This window comes from Temnothorax curvispinosus, unplaced genomic scaffold (genome assembly GCF_003070985.1).
Source record: "Temnothorax curvispinosus isolate PA1 unplaced genomic scaffold, ASM307098v1 QBEX01008992.1, whole genome shotgun sequence".
Taxonomy (NCBI): domain Eukaryota; kingdom Metazoa; phylum Arthropoda; class Insecta; order Hymenoptera; family Formicidae; genus Temnothorax; species Temnothorax curvispinosus.
This window is the reverse complement of record NW_020218772.1, coordinates 197,392-214,601: the sequence shown is the minus strand read 5'-3', so window position 1 is coordinate 214,601 and position 17,210 is coordinate 197,392. Positions and strand designations below refer to the sequence as shown.

The 17,210-nt window shown below is 28.9% G+C and overlaps 1 protein-coding gene across 1 annotated transcript in view; it reads right to left on the bottom strand.

Annotated features, from left to right (window-relative positions):
• Positions 1–227: 227 nt before the first annotated feature.
• Positions 228–17,210, bottom strand: part of LOC112458556 (tachykinin-like peptides receptor 86C) — a 52,184-nt gene continuing 35,201 nt past the window's right edge. Inside the window, exons 4-8 of the mRNA XM_025022247.1 lie at positions 14,924–15,004; positions 12,089–12,239; positions 10,949–11,145; positions 6,106–6,233; positions 228–1,550 (exon numbers count right to left, since the gene is read on the bottom strand). Of these exons, the coding sequence (XP_024878015.1) occupies positions 1,423–1,550; positions 6,106–6,233; positions 10,949–11,145; positions 12,089–12,239; positions 14,924–15,004 (685 nt within the window). The 3' untranslated portion in view covers positions 228–1,422. The remainder of the gene's footprint in view (positions 1,551–6,105; positions 6,234–10,948; positions 11,146–12,088; positions 12,240–14,923; positions 15,005–17,210) is intronic.

Here is a 17,210-nt window from a genome sequence, read left to right as displayed (position 1 = left end):
GCGCATTTCGCCGCATCTTTAGTTTAATTTACATACGACAATTTGAAATAAATAAATTATAATTAAAATATTTTCGTACTTACGTTGAAAAAAATGCATTGCGATAATTTTATACAATAGGTAGGTTAAGACATTACAATTATCATTAGCAATAATAACTTTAAATAACTTTATTACAATATGACATCTTATAATAAATATGTATATCTATAATAGGTACACTTAAATATTTTTGGTTTTATATATTTACCTTAAACTCAGAATTGAGCAAAAACGATAATAAATATTATTTTATTAGAAAATTAAAAAGTTATTCTAAAGTTATATAAAATGCATATTGTTATTTCGTTTTCGAGCATTATATTTTAGCGTAACATAATTCGCCACCAAAACTTCAAAATTTATAACAAGCTTCCACGCGCACTAATGATTTTTCATATAGAATGACACAATACAAAATAATAATTTAGCAGATAAAAGATGACAAGGAAAAACGATATACTTAATAACTTTTTCACTTCGACGAAATAATGTAGCTTATATGAAATATCCGTTAATTAAAATGCTACATAGGCAATTAAAAGATTTATTTGAAATCCATTAGGAATATTAAACGTTAATGAAAATATTTTTGCATAACGTTAATTGTGTTTCAATATATTTGAAATTGTATTCGTGATAAATAATACATTATTAAATAATAATATGTAACGCGATTTTTGCGAGTTCTCTCAAAACTTAAAACAAACGTGCCTATGTGTGCGTATATGTGTGTATTTTAAAAAGCGAGCATCATCCCTAGTGCAAGAGACAAAATCGTTACATTATATATCGTTTGAAAATCGCTAATAAGTTTTATGCTGTGTACCGTAGAGATAAAAATTTGCTATATAGAACGATCAATTCCGATTATTCGATTTCTACTGTCTACTTTTATTTCTATTCTAAATCTAACAAATATTTACAAAGAAAATTCAATTTTATTAAAATAACGTTGATTGACGGGAACAAATTATGTTTATTTCATAATAGGTATGTACAGAATTTTGTCGTCATAATATAGCGCGATAACAATTTCGCGAGAGTAAGGAATGTTATCATAAATATACAAGATGAATATTTGTATAATTATATTATATTAAATACGTTTGAATATTAAATGACATCGAACTTTTTTCTGTTACAATTCTGTCATCAGTCTCATTTAAGAGTAAGAAAATAATATCTTTTAAAAGGAGAAGATAGAATGTTATGCTTACTAACTTATTATTATTGGCCATTTAAGAATCGTGCAACCAGAATTACGCTCATGATAATTGCTCATGATAAAGCTCGTTGCAAAGCATGAAGATGATAATATTATGATATAATATGATATTATCCGTAATGTGTTGTTCTCGTAATGTATAATTAAACTAGAATTCAGATTATAGCGATGTCCTCTTTAGTTTGGAGCCCCTCGCACATTGTTCGAGCATTCATTTTAAAGGTTTGTACCTGGCTTTCGGCCACGCTTTGTCGCCATCTGACAGAAGTGGATTTAAAACGACCTGGAAACAAAGCAAAGTTCGCAAGTTCAAACGTTTACTGTTGTCATTTGTTCTAAGCCGACTTCAAACAGTTGGGACACGCATTATGGAAAATTCCTTTTCTTGCAGAATATAAATGACTACTGAAAAAAAATTGTATTATTTGAACTTGAATTTGAATTTTGCATTGTCTGAATTTGTTAATTACTTTTCACGATCAAAAGAGATAAATTTGTAATATTATTCACCCGCATTATATACGTAATCTTTTTTTACGTAGTACACATATATTCGCAATACTGGAAGTAAATTTTCCAATAGCGTTCTCTCTGACCAATCTGAGCCGTTAATTACAATGATTGAAGTAGGAAATGACAAATTGAGGCACAAATTGGTTCACGCCTGGTCATTCTGTTTCAAGTCTATTTTAAATTTAAAAGCTTTTCAAAGAAATTTTTTTCCTAATTTTTATAATACAAATGTAAAAGAATAACAAAATCTTGGAATACTATTTTGTGTCTATTATACAATATAAATTAAGAATTAGAATATACAGGATATCTGATAATATGTGTAATAGTCGTCGATAGATAGAGGAGATTAAAAATTGAATAGAAAAGTTCTTTACTCTTTTGTGATTTTTGCTTGATAAAGATTCGCGAAAAGTTCTGTATTAATTTGCGATTACGGCAATAAATAATAAGAAATTAATTGATGAAGATCAGCGTGCTTCCGCGCGATTCGGCAAGAAGATAGATAGCCCCAGAATTTGCTACGCATTAAGAGCCGCGAGACGAGGCATTAGGAGAAGTGATCTGTAAACAACAATGCACGGCTATGCACATATGACGCATGACGCATTCGAACTTCCGCGCACGTAGCAACTGTAAACACCGGGCTGTCTTCTCTCGCCTAGAATACCTATGATAAGAGTATGGACAATGCTGTCGAGTTTTAATTGGCTCTTTGATTTGCCATATGTAATAGCCCAGATAGCAAAAGATGTCACAGGCCGATACACAGTCGGTTCTTATATTTAAGACCGTCTTAAGCACAATCTTAAGATGTCATTAACCAATCACAAAGCCATATTAGGATCTTAAGACATTACTTAAGACGGTCTTAAAATAAGAACCGACTATGAATACCGGCCATAAAGATGTTTTTACGATGTCCTTTAGACATCGTAAAGACATCTTTATGACATGTTTTAAACATGTGTGCTATCTGGGCTGTTACATAATCGTAATCGTGCTATCTGGGAAAGAAATAGAAGAGAGAAAATAGAATTTATTATTGCGTATACTAATAATATAATACAATAATATTCGCGTAATTTTGAGTTTTAGTTAATAAACAATGTTATATAAAAAATTCTGTTGAGGCTAATTATTATATTTTGCTATTTCTTTATGTGACAAACAGAATGATGCAAGTTATTATAGGTTATACGTTGTCAGGCATACTTCATAAGTTTCATTTAATATTACAATGTTGCTATTATTGAATATATTATAAATAATAAAATATGGACCTTTTTTTTAATTTACTTATTACTTTCATAATTCCTTATTAATAGAGGTTCCCTATATTAACGGCGGACAGTGTCCATTATACTCTTATTATAGGTACTCTAATCTCGCCGAATCGCGAAAGCACGCCGATTCGTGGATCTATGTAATTAATTTCTTATTATTTATTGTAATTATCATAATTGTAAAATAGGACTATTTAATTCATAGCGAATTCGGTTGGACGTACTGGTGCGCACTCAATAGTGCACATTAAAACCGTCGTATACAAATCAGCGTAAGGTGTATGTTTAATATAAACAAGTTGTCACGAAATCCTTAATATTCTTTATGTACTATTTGGTAAAATATGTATTGGGCATTTTATCAGTCGAAATATTTGCATTTTACTTTAAATATTATATAGAGCTTAAATCAGTGTACAACGACTTTAATGTGCACTGAGTGCGCACTGGTGCGTCCAACCGAATTCACTATCATCAGTTTAATCTGCTCTATCTACTTATGGTGGATTGGCGGATGTTACATTTATTATACAAACATTCTGTAGGGTAACTCGGAGGAATATGCCACACTTAACAAAAATTTGATTTTTTTCTATTTTTTTTTCTCTTTGAAGTATCTTTGCATACTGGTCTTCTTTGTCCTTCTTTTATCTGTCATTTGTACATGATTTTAATAAAATATTTTGATTGCTTACTATTAAAAAGAAAGAAATACAAAAGTGTTGCAAAATGGCATATTACTCAACCATATGGATAATATGCCATATAGTATAAAATAATATATACCACATACAAATATGATAGTAATTTAACTTTAAAAGTTACTTTATTTATAAAAACAGTACAAATAGTCTTTAAAATGAGTCAGTACAAATAGTTTTTAACATAAAAAATGAGATTTCAAAATTAAATTGTAATATTAAAATTATTGTAATATTGGATTGCAACAATTAAAAAATCAATCTTAAAAACTGTAAAACCTTACAAATTTTAAAACCTTATAAACCTTGAAAACTTTGTAAATTTTATAACTTTAAATTTTATAACTGTCAGCTACACTTTTTTCAACTACATTTTTTTTCTTTTTAGTCCTCGTATACATTTGAGACATTATTATTTAAAACATGTGTTTTAAAACGTGTAAAAAATGTGTTTTTATTACTTTCTTTGAATTTCAATAATATTATAAAAATAAAAACTATAATACTGCCAGGAAATAAACAAAACTTGTGCAAAACATCAAATATAGAACTATGAACAATTTCACGCGGTATTTACAAGAGCGTTTTTAGCCGTTATGCTTTGTTAAACGTAACGAGTGGCATCCCCACACTGGCATATTCCCCCGAGTTACCCTATATACAGAAATAAATCATATTGACGTATTGTCCATAATTATTAATTAACAAATATTAAATAATTTGATAATTATTCTGTACAAATATTGTGTAGCTTTATATTCTTTGATTATATTGTGTTTTATATTGCAAATGTAGTGCAGATAATTTATATTCTTAGTCATTTATCTCATAATATATGATATTTTAGATTATACTGTCAAGCTGAATAGATGTGTCTTTTTAGAAAACTGCACATATTGTTGCGCGCTTTTGTAGACTTACACGAAGACAATTTCACATTGAGAATAATGATGAGATTAGATTAAACAATATGTCTTTGCCTAGAGGCTGAAATTCCGCGGATAGTTGATGTAACATATAGCGCGGTGACTTAAAACTCAACGTTACCTCTGAGGTTTTACGATAACATTCTTCAACATATATTTATCGCATCATACGCTAAATAAAGTATGCGAAATACTTGCTCGCAAGTATGTACAAAATAGACTATCTTTCGTTATATGTATAATGAAAATGTTTTAAGCGTGAAAAGAGAAAAGAGGGAAATAAATTATATGTATAAATCTTACAGTAAATGCGCTTTTGTTCTGTTTGATCAAAAATAGTTTAAAAAATATGAGCATAAATATTAAAACGTGATTAAAGAGCGATAGCTCCTAAAAATACGATCATGGAAACAATAAATTGGTGTACACTGTACACATAATTGTTGTTAGATTTTATTTTTGTGTTTAATCGTTTTTTGATCATACGACATTGAATTTTAAAGATAAAAAGTTTCTTGCTTTGTTATGTACAATTTTTAAGCTATAAATCTATAAAATATTAAAAGTAATGTCCTTAGAAATATTATAAATTAAACGATAATTTTATTGCCACATATTTTTTTATAAATACGTATTTCGAAAATTGTATTTGTGAATATGTTTCTTCCAAAAATGAATTATTAATTTTACAATATAGAATTTATTATTTATAATTGTAGACGCATATGTTACTTTACTATTTTGTTATAGTTTAGAAATTACACATATACGAGGAAATAGAAGGAAATGCCCTTTTGCCTTTAAAGTTTGAATGTCATAGTTTCAAAGGCGATTGAACACGGTTGAAAGATGCCGCTATTTTGCTATTGACTATCTTTTACATCTGTAAAGTTCCATCCGCAGTAAGGAGTTTGCGACACTGCTTCATGTGAGACACATGTATAATAAACAGAAATTAAACGGAAAGCTTTTGATATGAAATATTCTATTTTTGAAAAGATAAAAATAAATTGTTGAAAAAGCTTTTGAATTTATATAGACGAGATATTTGCGTTTATTTGGACGATATACTTTTGATTGGCGAATCGATATTGCCTGTCACGTGGCATTTTGGACGAGATAATTCGGTGATTGACTTTTTTGATTTGTCACATACAATTTTCATTGTGTCAAACGAATCATATCATCGAATTATTGTCAAGAATCATTCTAGATATTATATAACAACATGTGTCAGCAGCAATTGTAATTGTGCAGAAAGATCTCGTAAAAAATTATATTTTATTAAAAATAGAAATAAACACGTAAACGCGTAAATTTTTCTTAAATAAATATTTTGTTCAAAGCAATTTGTGTTGCCAAGTCCGATCTTAGACAGACGTAAATTAATTGTAAGGAGAAATTTTACTCACCTGAATTGCATGGCATGAGCTCTGAACGTTGAAATCCCGCCAATTCTTGAGTTTCATGAGTTTGCACGTTCGTCCGATCTATCACGCAGCAGCATTTGCAGATTACCAATTCAAAGTAAACTCGAAACCTGTAACAGTTAATGGGTTCTATGATAATTATATTTTGTAAACAACACTCTGTTCATACAATTAACCAAATTACAATGCATTTAAGCAAATTATCGCTAATGTTATAAGACAACGCGGTTTGCGTGGTCACACACACAAGTGAAATTTAAATTAAATTGGAGAAAATGATCGCGAGCGAGATTAGTACTTTGAATTCAGATCAGGTAATAATAATCCCCACATCTATTTTTACCTTAAAATAGAATCAATTAAAACTTTCAAGTAAAATTGTATGTAAGAGATCCCAGAGTGTGCTATATTTGTAATATAGCCTTCGCCATTCTTTAGACCTACTATTTTCAGCAGATCGATGATTACATAAATTTTCTATGTCTTTTTGTTGAATATGTTATATTTTTATATCACTAAAATTACTTGCATTAAAGATAAAAATATAGTAAATTTTAGTTTATAAATGCATATATGGACATATATCTAATGAAGGTATACCTTTATTATATGAATATATTTGATTGTTATTATAAATATTTTATATTGATATTAAATATAATAGGCAGAAAAATAAATTCTTGAAGCTATTAAAGATTGTTATAACATTAATTAAAGGGATCTCGCTCGTGTCTCATAACAACAAAGAACAAACAAAGGCCAATAATCGAGCAAATAGTAGATGTCAAATTAAAAGAAGAAATAGAAAAAAAACTGTTTTTTATATCTACTGTTTGCTCGATTATTGACCTTTGTTTTTCCTTTGTTGTTATAACATTAACTTGGGCATCGCGTTAATTGTATTCTCAAAGTCACCTTTACTTTATTTATTAATTTCTGAAAGCTACATTTTTAAAATAAATCTTTCCAATCCAATTATTTCTTGCTACAAAAATAGCCAGGACAATTACTGACTTGAACGTAAACAGCACGTAAAATACATTGGTTAGGTTCCCAGACATATAGCCTTGGTAAATGACCTATTTTCTTATTCGACTTCCTGACCAGGGTCTTGACAGCTCGTTCATAACACTCTTAGAGAGCTATGGCAAAGTTCTGTTTTTGCTTTTGTTAGACAATGCATAGACATTTTCTGGATCTATAGAGATGTGCTATAGAATTCTAATACGTGTTATAAAAGCAATTAATTGCTCTTTCAAAATTCTTATAGCTTTTCTCCTAATTTTCTTCAAAATATGACATATTTTTTAACTTAATTTCGGAAACTGTTAAAATCAGCGTTACTCCAAATTAAGTGAAAAATTGAATTGATTAATGATTCTTTGATATTTGTATATATATGTATATTGAAAAATATTTAATTAATGATGTTATTATTTGAAAATATCATTAATCAAAATTTAAAAAGAAACGTAATCCATTATATAATTGTATTAAGTAAATGAATTCTCATACATAAGATTTATTAATATTAGAGAGCAGTATAAAATAGCACGTGTTTTTTCTTCTATTTACAATTCAAAGAGATCGATTCATCTAGATGTGCCAACGATGGTGAGTCGGTGTTTTTCACAGTTTCTGAAATAACCGAGTATTACAATTGTGCAAATATTTCTTTGTCGCATAGTTCGAATGGAGCGTACGATCGGAGATATCTCAAAAGTTATCTCAAGGGCAGGCCCATCCACTCGTATAATGCTATTAAATCTGTTGATCATTTATTTTTCTTATTTTTGGAGCGGAAGAAAACAAGAGTAGAAACAAGTATGTATTCTGGAACTATAATAGTAACATAATTCCTATTTATGGAGCGGAAGAAAATAAGAACGGAAAACAAGTATTATGGAACTAATAATAACATATTTTCATGAAAATGTTAATTACATGTATTTAAATAAAATAAATATTAAAAATGCAGAAACTTAATGTTTTGTTATTATATAAATTAATTCCGGATTTTAATTTTGCCTTACGAAAGAGTAAATATTATACATTACCAAAATTTTGAAATTACTCTATAATTAGATACTTGTGCGATAAAAGTGTAATAAATTAGTCGTTTGTTATGTGGTCTTAAAATATTATTGTGATACAATTAATTGTAATTAAAATATAATATTTTTATTGGAATATTAGAATTACCAAATGGATATAGCAAATATTGTTCATAAAATTATTATTTTTTTCCACCAATGGATAAATATAAAATTTAAAATTACAAAGGGAGCAAACAGTTGTACGAATCTCATGGTAATGCACACATTTTATGTATTCGTAAATTTAAAGAATATTAATCACAATTATGTAAAATTCATGTATTTAATATGCAGGCTCTATTCATTAATTAGTCAGGTAGTAAAACGTTATAAATCATACCGAATAATGACATTTTATTATGCCAACGCCAGCAATGTCCATGTTCGTGATTGTTATGCGATTGCGTTATGTCATTTTAATAGGAATGATAATTGAGTTCATATAGCTCTGCCGTGTACGTTGTGGTAACTGTGTTGTGTGCAATGGTCCTTGGGTACACAATGGTAGAGAAATGCAAATTTTGTATATGATATTATGGCGCTTTCGTAGTTGAAGATGTTAGATTTCGAATTCAATCAATTTCCTTTTGTGACACAAGATGCTAAGTCTTTGAAATGTGTATTTACTCACGCAGTTCATTGAAATGGGTTTTCTCATTGTCAAGACAAATCTACTAGACAGTGGACATGACAGAATAGATATTATTTCTTAAAGTAACAAAGCTTTGGGAGAATGTAATTTTAATATAAGTTATATACGCACATATAAATTAAAAATTAAGTTTTTAATATAAATTTCTAATTTAACTGAGCGCTAAGATTGATAATTAGAATTTTGCTGCAACGCTAATTAATATTTTTTTACTAAATTTCTCGTAAAAAATATTGTTTTCAGGTTTATAAAATGCGCTTTTTTAACAACCAATTTTTAATTATTTTTGTTAAAATGTTTTTAAATTTATTCGAACAAATATATAATATGTAGTTTCGTAAGACAAAATAAAAACTTTATTGTAAAAATAAGTTTGTGTAATAATAAAAAATTGTATATTTCAATTTCTGCATATTTAATATTTATTTTATTTAAATAATATGTGACTATATCAATTTCACGAAAATATTTTATGTTTATTTAAATTATTACTTTCGTAGTGCTTGTTGTTTGTTACCTTATTACCAAAATGTTTATAAGTATTTTACATTACTCTCCGAGAAGAGATAAAATAGATAATAGATTATAGAAAATTCAGTATTTTTACTTGTTTTTCTTCGATCGTTTATAGCTGTATTAGATGTAATACAGAATGCATTCCGATATTCACGGTCAGTACTGAAAATCTATACCTTTCTATATTTTATGTCACATATACTATAGATTTTCAGTACTGACAGTTGCTGACAGTATAAAGTATAAGTATCGGAATGCAGCCAATTGCTGTAATACACAGTTAATGTGGGTAATTATTGGTGGTGAACGGAGGATTGTCAGGTGTCTGGACTCTAATGGGGTCGTAAGGATGTATAAGCGATAGCAGACGGTAATAACAAGATTTCTTCAGGGTGCAATGAAGAGTATCTGATGGCTTATCATGTTGCGTCTGGTCAGACATGATTAGTTTTCAGAGTGAAGGAACTTAGAGGATGGAACACCGGCGAAGTTAGGCTGCCGGGAATCGATATGCGAATGTAGAAATGTATAATTAGAATGTGAACTGAAACTGTCTGTGGTTAACCGAGGGATCGATGTTCCGGCATTATTGATCAGCGAATGCCGTTACGAATCCGCCAGACTCATAATATTGAAATTTTGCGCAAGCCTATATAATCATTACAAATCGTATCTAACAGCACAGAGTAATTATTTTATGAAAGAATTTTTATGTAATCTTACAGTGTGAGGAAGAATACTTTTCTAAAGTTATACTAAATGTATTTCTTAAAGAAAGTATTAATTTAATTTATTTGGAGATAATATTAATCACATCGGGACAATGAGATCATATAATTTTATTCAAAAGTTTTCAATGAAGATTTCAAGATGAGGGATTATGTTTTTGACAACATTTATCAAGATTCGTCTTCATCCCTTTAAATTGTCGAAGACTTTATGTAATCCCCAGAGTTGTTCAATTTTTCAACGTATTACGTTCGATCGGATAGTATAAGGATTGACGTAAATCTCACCTAATGCATGAGTCTGGGATTTAATTAGTTCAATGCTAACGCAAAAGCTCGTCGAGCGTAAACTTTTTTTCACACGTCATGCTGTCAATCTCATTGTAATCGTATAATTTATCTGTGACAATTAGAATTGCGAAATTTTTTCACGATTATTATTTTTATAATAAAATAAATTAAATCTTGCATTTTTTGCAAAATTAATTATGAACGTTACATATAATTGGATGGTATATGTAAAGCTTCTTTAATATCTTTTGTATTTATCTTTGTATTTATCCATCATTAATTTTACTACTAAAAAAGGAATTTAATTTATATAGAATTTTATTTCTAATTTTATTGTGTATAACAAAAAACATTTTAAAAATTAAAACACATGCATATAAAATTATAAAATAAAATTGAACTCTCACGAATTATATATTATCTAAAATGGATTTCATTAAAAATATAAATAATTGATGAAAATCTGTATTTTTTAAATGATTGTATTTTTTTGTCGAGGCATGATTTTTTGACAATCTGTATATAAGAAATAATGCAAATACCTGTTATTCATCCAGTAATATATGATCGGATTTACCATAGAGTTGGACATAGCGAGCCAGTAAAAACTTAAATATACATGTTGCACATAACTGCTCTCCGCAAAATGACGATGATGATACACAAAGATGAAAAATCCCTGATATGGCAACCAGCACACCGCAAATATTGTCACCACAATAATGAACATCTTTACCACCTGCAACCAGTTAAGAAAGGAAATATTAAAACAAAGTATAAGGCTATTATACACTCTTTCAACTGTGAACATTTTGATGAATTTGAAATTCCATGAATACAAATTATTTGAAACCACGGTTATATCCCAAAAGGATGCTATATATGTACCTATATATGTATATAGAGAAGAGGTTATCAAGTTTTTATAAAATTCGATAGATGCGATGCGATTTTTGCAGTTGCATAAAGACGATGTTTGCAAAAGGCATTAGTAACAATTAGTTCGCACCTAATTCCAAAACTTAAATCAACAATGTTCACTGTAGTCATGCTCTGTTAACCAACGCAACAGTATTAAGGAGTGCTTAATAGGAATCTATTGTTCTGAAGTTTACGCTATAATGTTCACATTGCGTTCGGAAATAGTTATTAATTTGATACTGCCAAAGTCCAAGAAGCATAATCTAACGTAAACTATACAAGTAAGCTTATTTATATTATTTTGATTCTCTTGAGATATTTAAACAGATAACCGTAAAAAACATCTGATTTGCATGCAAATGAATTCTAAGTAAAATTGCAAACAATTTTATAATCGTAATATGACGATGACCTACTTCATAGAAGCATGCTTTGAGATTTTCGAATAATTGAAGTGTAAAAATTTTCTACTTTATTTTTCTTTCATTTTCTGTGAAAATTTAATTATGCAAATTTTTCGATTTTTAATTTATCGTTATTTTTCAGATTTTTTTCATACATTATTGTCTTTTTGAAGAATTCGAAAAATTTGAGAGAATGCAATAATATGTAATATATAAGAATTTTTTTAAATATTTATTTTTAAAGTTCAGTAGGTACTTTGTAGTTGTTCATTGATATACATTTTACGCATTACTTACGTTAATGCATTGTATAGTATAGTTATTCTGATGATAATATGAAAATACTCAATAACGTACCTTGCGTTTAGATTTCATCGATTCTTTTTGGTAATGCGTAAGTTCACCAATCGATTTCGAGCCCCATAACTTTCGTCCCATGCACGTGTAACAAACAGCCATCACTGACATGGGAACCAGATACGTTACAGTGAGGAATAAGAGATTGTAGCTGTAGAATAAATGATTTATGTATAACCATAAAGTATGCCGAGACATATACTGAGACTTACTACCAAGTTTTATTAAAGCCGTAACTCGTTTCATAAGAAACACGCGGCTGAACGATTACTCAAGCAAGGAGGCAGGGAATCCGTTTTTATTAATTGAGACGTGTTTGAGTTTAAAATGCAATATGGTACGGTAGAGTAATTGCAGTATAGTATTTGTTATAAACATTTATATTTATTTCGAATTAGTATCGTATGCATTATGTATATCATTTTTTATTATTATTTACGATTCAATAATTCGATGTGTCTACTTACTTCATTCAATTCAAGAAATTAAACATGATCAAGAAGAAGTTTTATTAAAAAAGTTTCAGTATATACTAATCAGTATAACGTTTGCTGCAACAAGATTGAACGTTACATTAATTCAACATTACATTAATTATTAGTTATGTTATTTTTGGCTCGAGATATTACAGGAATTGTGTTTTAATATGTATGTTTGCATAATAATTGTGTTCTAATACAGATGCAATTTCGATTTTCTTCTTTCAAACACTTTTGATTGGAGTTTCAATTTCGAGTCCCAAGAGTGAATGTGGCAATCACAATCGTTGGATAAGTTAAATTGCACATAACAAAACCATTCTGATGAAATTACTTGGGATTTGTGATGGGATTATTGTGTGGAATTATAGATAGAATCTATGCAAAACTTGATTTCCATTTATGCGGCAATTGTATGTCACTCCCTGAGTCCTGATGAGTTTGATCGTCAGTGTTTTAAATTATCCTATTGCACGCTATTAGATCCAGCGATATTGTTACATCCGTTGTTAAATAACCTTAACTTAGGAGTTGCTTCGTAGATATGTAGGGACAGAGGTATTCTCTCTGTAAACTTTGGCACGATGTTCTTCGTAAGAGGAGAATAACCGTACTAACGATAGTAAGTTTCTAGACTATTCGACAAATGAAAATTTCTCGGATATATATCTAAAGTTCTACCTACGTGATGTATACGAAATGTTATCCTGAACTAACAATAAAATTTATGGGGATATTTAGTTAAAGATTAATATTTCCTTATAAAACACTAGATTATGGCCATTGCGGCCACTCTTCAGACTTTAAAAAAGTTAATAATTAAGTTTTTTAGTCAATAATTTCGTATATATTTAACAAGAATATCTTTTAGGAATATATTTTCATTATATACCTAATTATTCTCTTGCTACCTAAACATGCAAGGAATATATGATAACTGATATATTGTTTAGAACATCATAGATTTCAATAACTCTAAATGACAATTTTGAATAAGCAGAATTGTGTCTACATATTTAGACAATTTATTTCTCAAAGGAATCTACGTAAATCTTATAGTTTTTACGATTTATTCTATGTATTGAAGTTATTTTATTAAGCAATTTATATTATTTTACCACTTACCGCGAAACGAGATATAATGTTTTACCGAAAATACATTTTTAACGATTGCGATCTCTCTTTTGTGAGGTTATCGCGAACTAACAAGAATACGCTATAAATAAAATTGAAATAATAAAAAAATATATTATACTTATTTGATTCTATTACAGTTGAACGTTTTCTCTTAGGAAAATAATCCACATTTTCTATACAATATTCCTCTCGCCAATGAAAACTTTTCTTTATAAGGGAGAAAAATCTCGAATTTTGTTTTGTTCTCTAAATTAATCTCATCTTGTTTGCTATCCGTGCAGAAAACGGAAGCTGAAGCGTATTTAATATTGACTTTTCACGTCCAATACTAGTTTCGTGTTTTCAGCTTTTCATATATTTTCGTCAGACAATGTAATACATACTGTAAATCGGTTTTACTAAGTTTGGAAACAATCCGAAGTTATCTTATTTTTTTCAGTATTGAATCGCTATTTATTTAAAGGAAAGTTTATATTTTGTACATTTCGTTACATACTGTATGGACAGAAATCTTGCATTGTACTTTTTCTTCTGTCATATTTTAATTGAAATCTAATTCTGTTTCAGCAAATATTTGGCCTTTGCCTCTCAGCAACTTTTTCATTATTAATATCAAACAATTGTTTAACCATAGAATATCACTCTATTGAAGTCGATTGAAAAAATCAATTATAGTATAAATTACTCTTTAAATATTTTGTTCATATATTAAAATATATTCTGTGCGCATTATTTGCAGTTTGCGAATTAATTTTTTTACATATTTACTTTTTATAATTTTAAATTTGTTTTGCATAAGAATAAGTTATAGTAAGCAAGAAGATTATATAGTTGGACGTTTAATAAATAAATCTTTCTAATTAATAAATTGACATGAAATATGGCAATGCAATGAATCGAGTGCAATCATTCTAATTAGGTCGTGCTACTCTTATCGTCGCCGGTGATGCATTGATAGCAAATATATGGAGCAATTTCCCATTCCATCTCCTTAGGATAATCGTCTATTCAATCTCTTTCGCATTTGTAATGGATCGTGTACATGGTGTTTACAGAAACTTCTTTCTGCACGCGATTTCACGTGGCGCGCCGCCTTTCCTATTAAAAAACGCTGAACAGTCCCTGTTTGACATGTAAATTTACATATTTCTGAAGTCCATTACACCGAAACCCATCAAGTTTTGCATAAAGGAAATTCAATAGAAAGTTCACTACTTACCAATATTCTGTTTTGCTACGCAAATAGCCGCCATCGGGCCACAATAAGTAACAGGAAATTCTGGTTGTTCCGTTAGAATATCTGCAATTGATTATACGTCAATTTCTCGGAGGATATTGAAAGAAACATGGACAGCGGTAACAAATATTATCAGAAGACTAAACTTTTAAATGTATATAATCTATAAATCATAGGTACATATATATGCTCTTCGTGTTCTCGAATATTAATTATAAAGAGTGGAAAGTTTTATTTTTTGCAAAGTTTCTTGTAGGGATGTAGGGAAAAAAGTCCCTTTATCAAACCCGAGAAGAAATAGGTTTAGAGAGAGATGGATATAAAGAGAGAAAAACAATGTGAGGGTTAGAAGTTATTTGTATGGCACATTGGCTACGCGATAGGAAGCAGAGTAAAGAAATGTTCGCAAAAATAAATTTTTCTTCTTTTTTAAAAAATTTAGTAGAAAAAATTTAATAACAATAAAAATGTTAGATTTAATTTCCACAAAACGCGATTCCAGAATATTTCCAGTTTTAAGTTAGATATGGGTAATTATATTGCGTGCATAATGATGTTTAATGTAGTTTGCAGTACGATAATTTACCTTTTTTTAATAAAAAGCTATTTTTAGCTCGTTAAAATTTATGGAATTATTTATTACAGAGGAAAAATACAGTTGGCTCTGAAAACGTACGAACAGCTTTAGAAGCAGACGGTCGGCTTTAAAGGATAGGATCGGCTTTAAGAACTAGTAAACTAGATACATAATATGCTTATAATGAGAAATTTTGTAAAAGTAGAAAAAATTTTAGTCAGGCATTTTTATTAAATTTTACATTTCGGGAGATGGAAACAAAATGGACATTAAAATTTTCTTTTATTACAAATAGCATATTTCATTGTTTTTTTTAAATATCACGCTGCCCGAAGCAATCAGTATATATTATTGCAAAAAGAAGTAAACAAATAGAAAAATTCATAGGCGAGAAAAGAGTCAGCTTTTCTGCCGGCTCAGAACGATAAGAAACTTAAAGCTTTGCTCGGCTAAGAGCGGATTATCGAACAAGTATATAGTCTGCAAATTCTGCAGCGTTTAATGTTAAAATAAAAAAGAGTAGCAAATTCTCTTTTCAAATTTATACTGTCATTATTAAGACAATACTATCTTCAAATTTTAATCTGATACGCTTTGATCGACGTTATTCCAATTTTGGGTGACGTCTGATTTATCAATTTGCTTTTACTCACTTAAGCAAAATATGGAGTGCTACTTACTTTATTGCTTATTTTATCATCGATAATAATTTGCCCGAGAAATCTGACAGTGAAATGTATGTAGGAACGTACAATGCATAAACTCTGATGTGAAATAACCTAGGTGAAGATAAAACCGTGGAAATCTATAGGCGCTTTATGGCTATATTGATGCAGATGACATTATATGCGGGTAGATACGTACAAGCTTCATGAAACTAAGGCATTGTAATTAAGTCGTTACCTGATAAAGGGATTACAAGCCAAACCGTGTCCCGACTATAATACGTTTAACAAAAGCCTTTCTGTCATACGAAACCAAAATGTTTTAAGCTAAACGTATGGAATTTTTTATCAATTTCTAATAACAAAAATACAACATTACAAATTGTATATAATTAAATTGCCGGTAGTTTTAAAATTATGAGTTTTGATCTCTTTTCCCGCGGAACAGATATATGGGAAGGTAAGTTTTTACGGGAATGAAAAAAGTAGTGTATGATGCCGATATACTTTCATGCCCTGAATATATATAAAGTATCAGTTACACTTCAGTACTATCAGTAACATAATAATAATTTTATGGTATATACATTATACATGTACAGTAGATTCTTATGTAACACGGATTTGTATAATTTGTATAATACAACGGAAAAATTTTAATATGTGTTTGTCTTAAAGTAAAACAAAAAATATTTTACTGTTATCTATATCTTTAATATTTATTTCAAATTTTTTATAATAAATTCTTATATCTTTTATGAATAGATATGTGTTTCCATATACGCGTACATAATCCATATATGTATAATCTATGTGACCCGTATAATACGGATTCATATAACACGAAACTTATCCTCCGTGTTATACGGGGGTCTATTGTACTGTCTTCTCTTTTATCTCAAACATATCAAGGAAGTTTACATTACTATATTTATATGAATTTATTGATATTTTTAGTAACATTGAAAATAATCAAAACAATATATATATATATATATATATATATATATATATATATATATATATA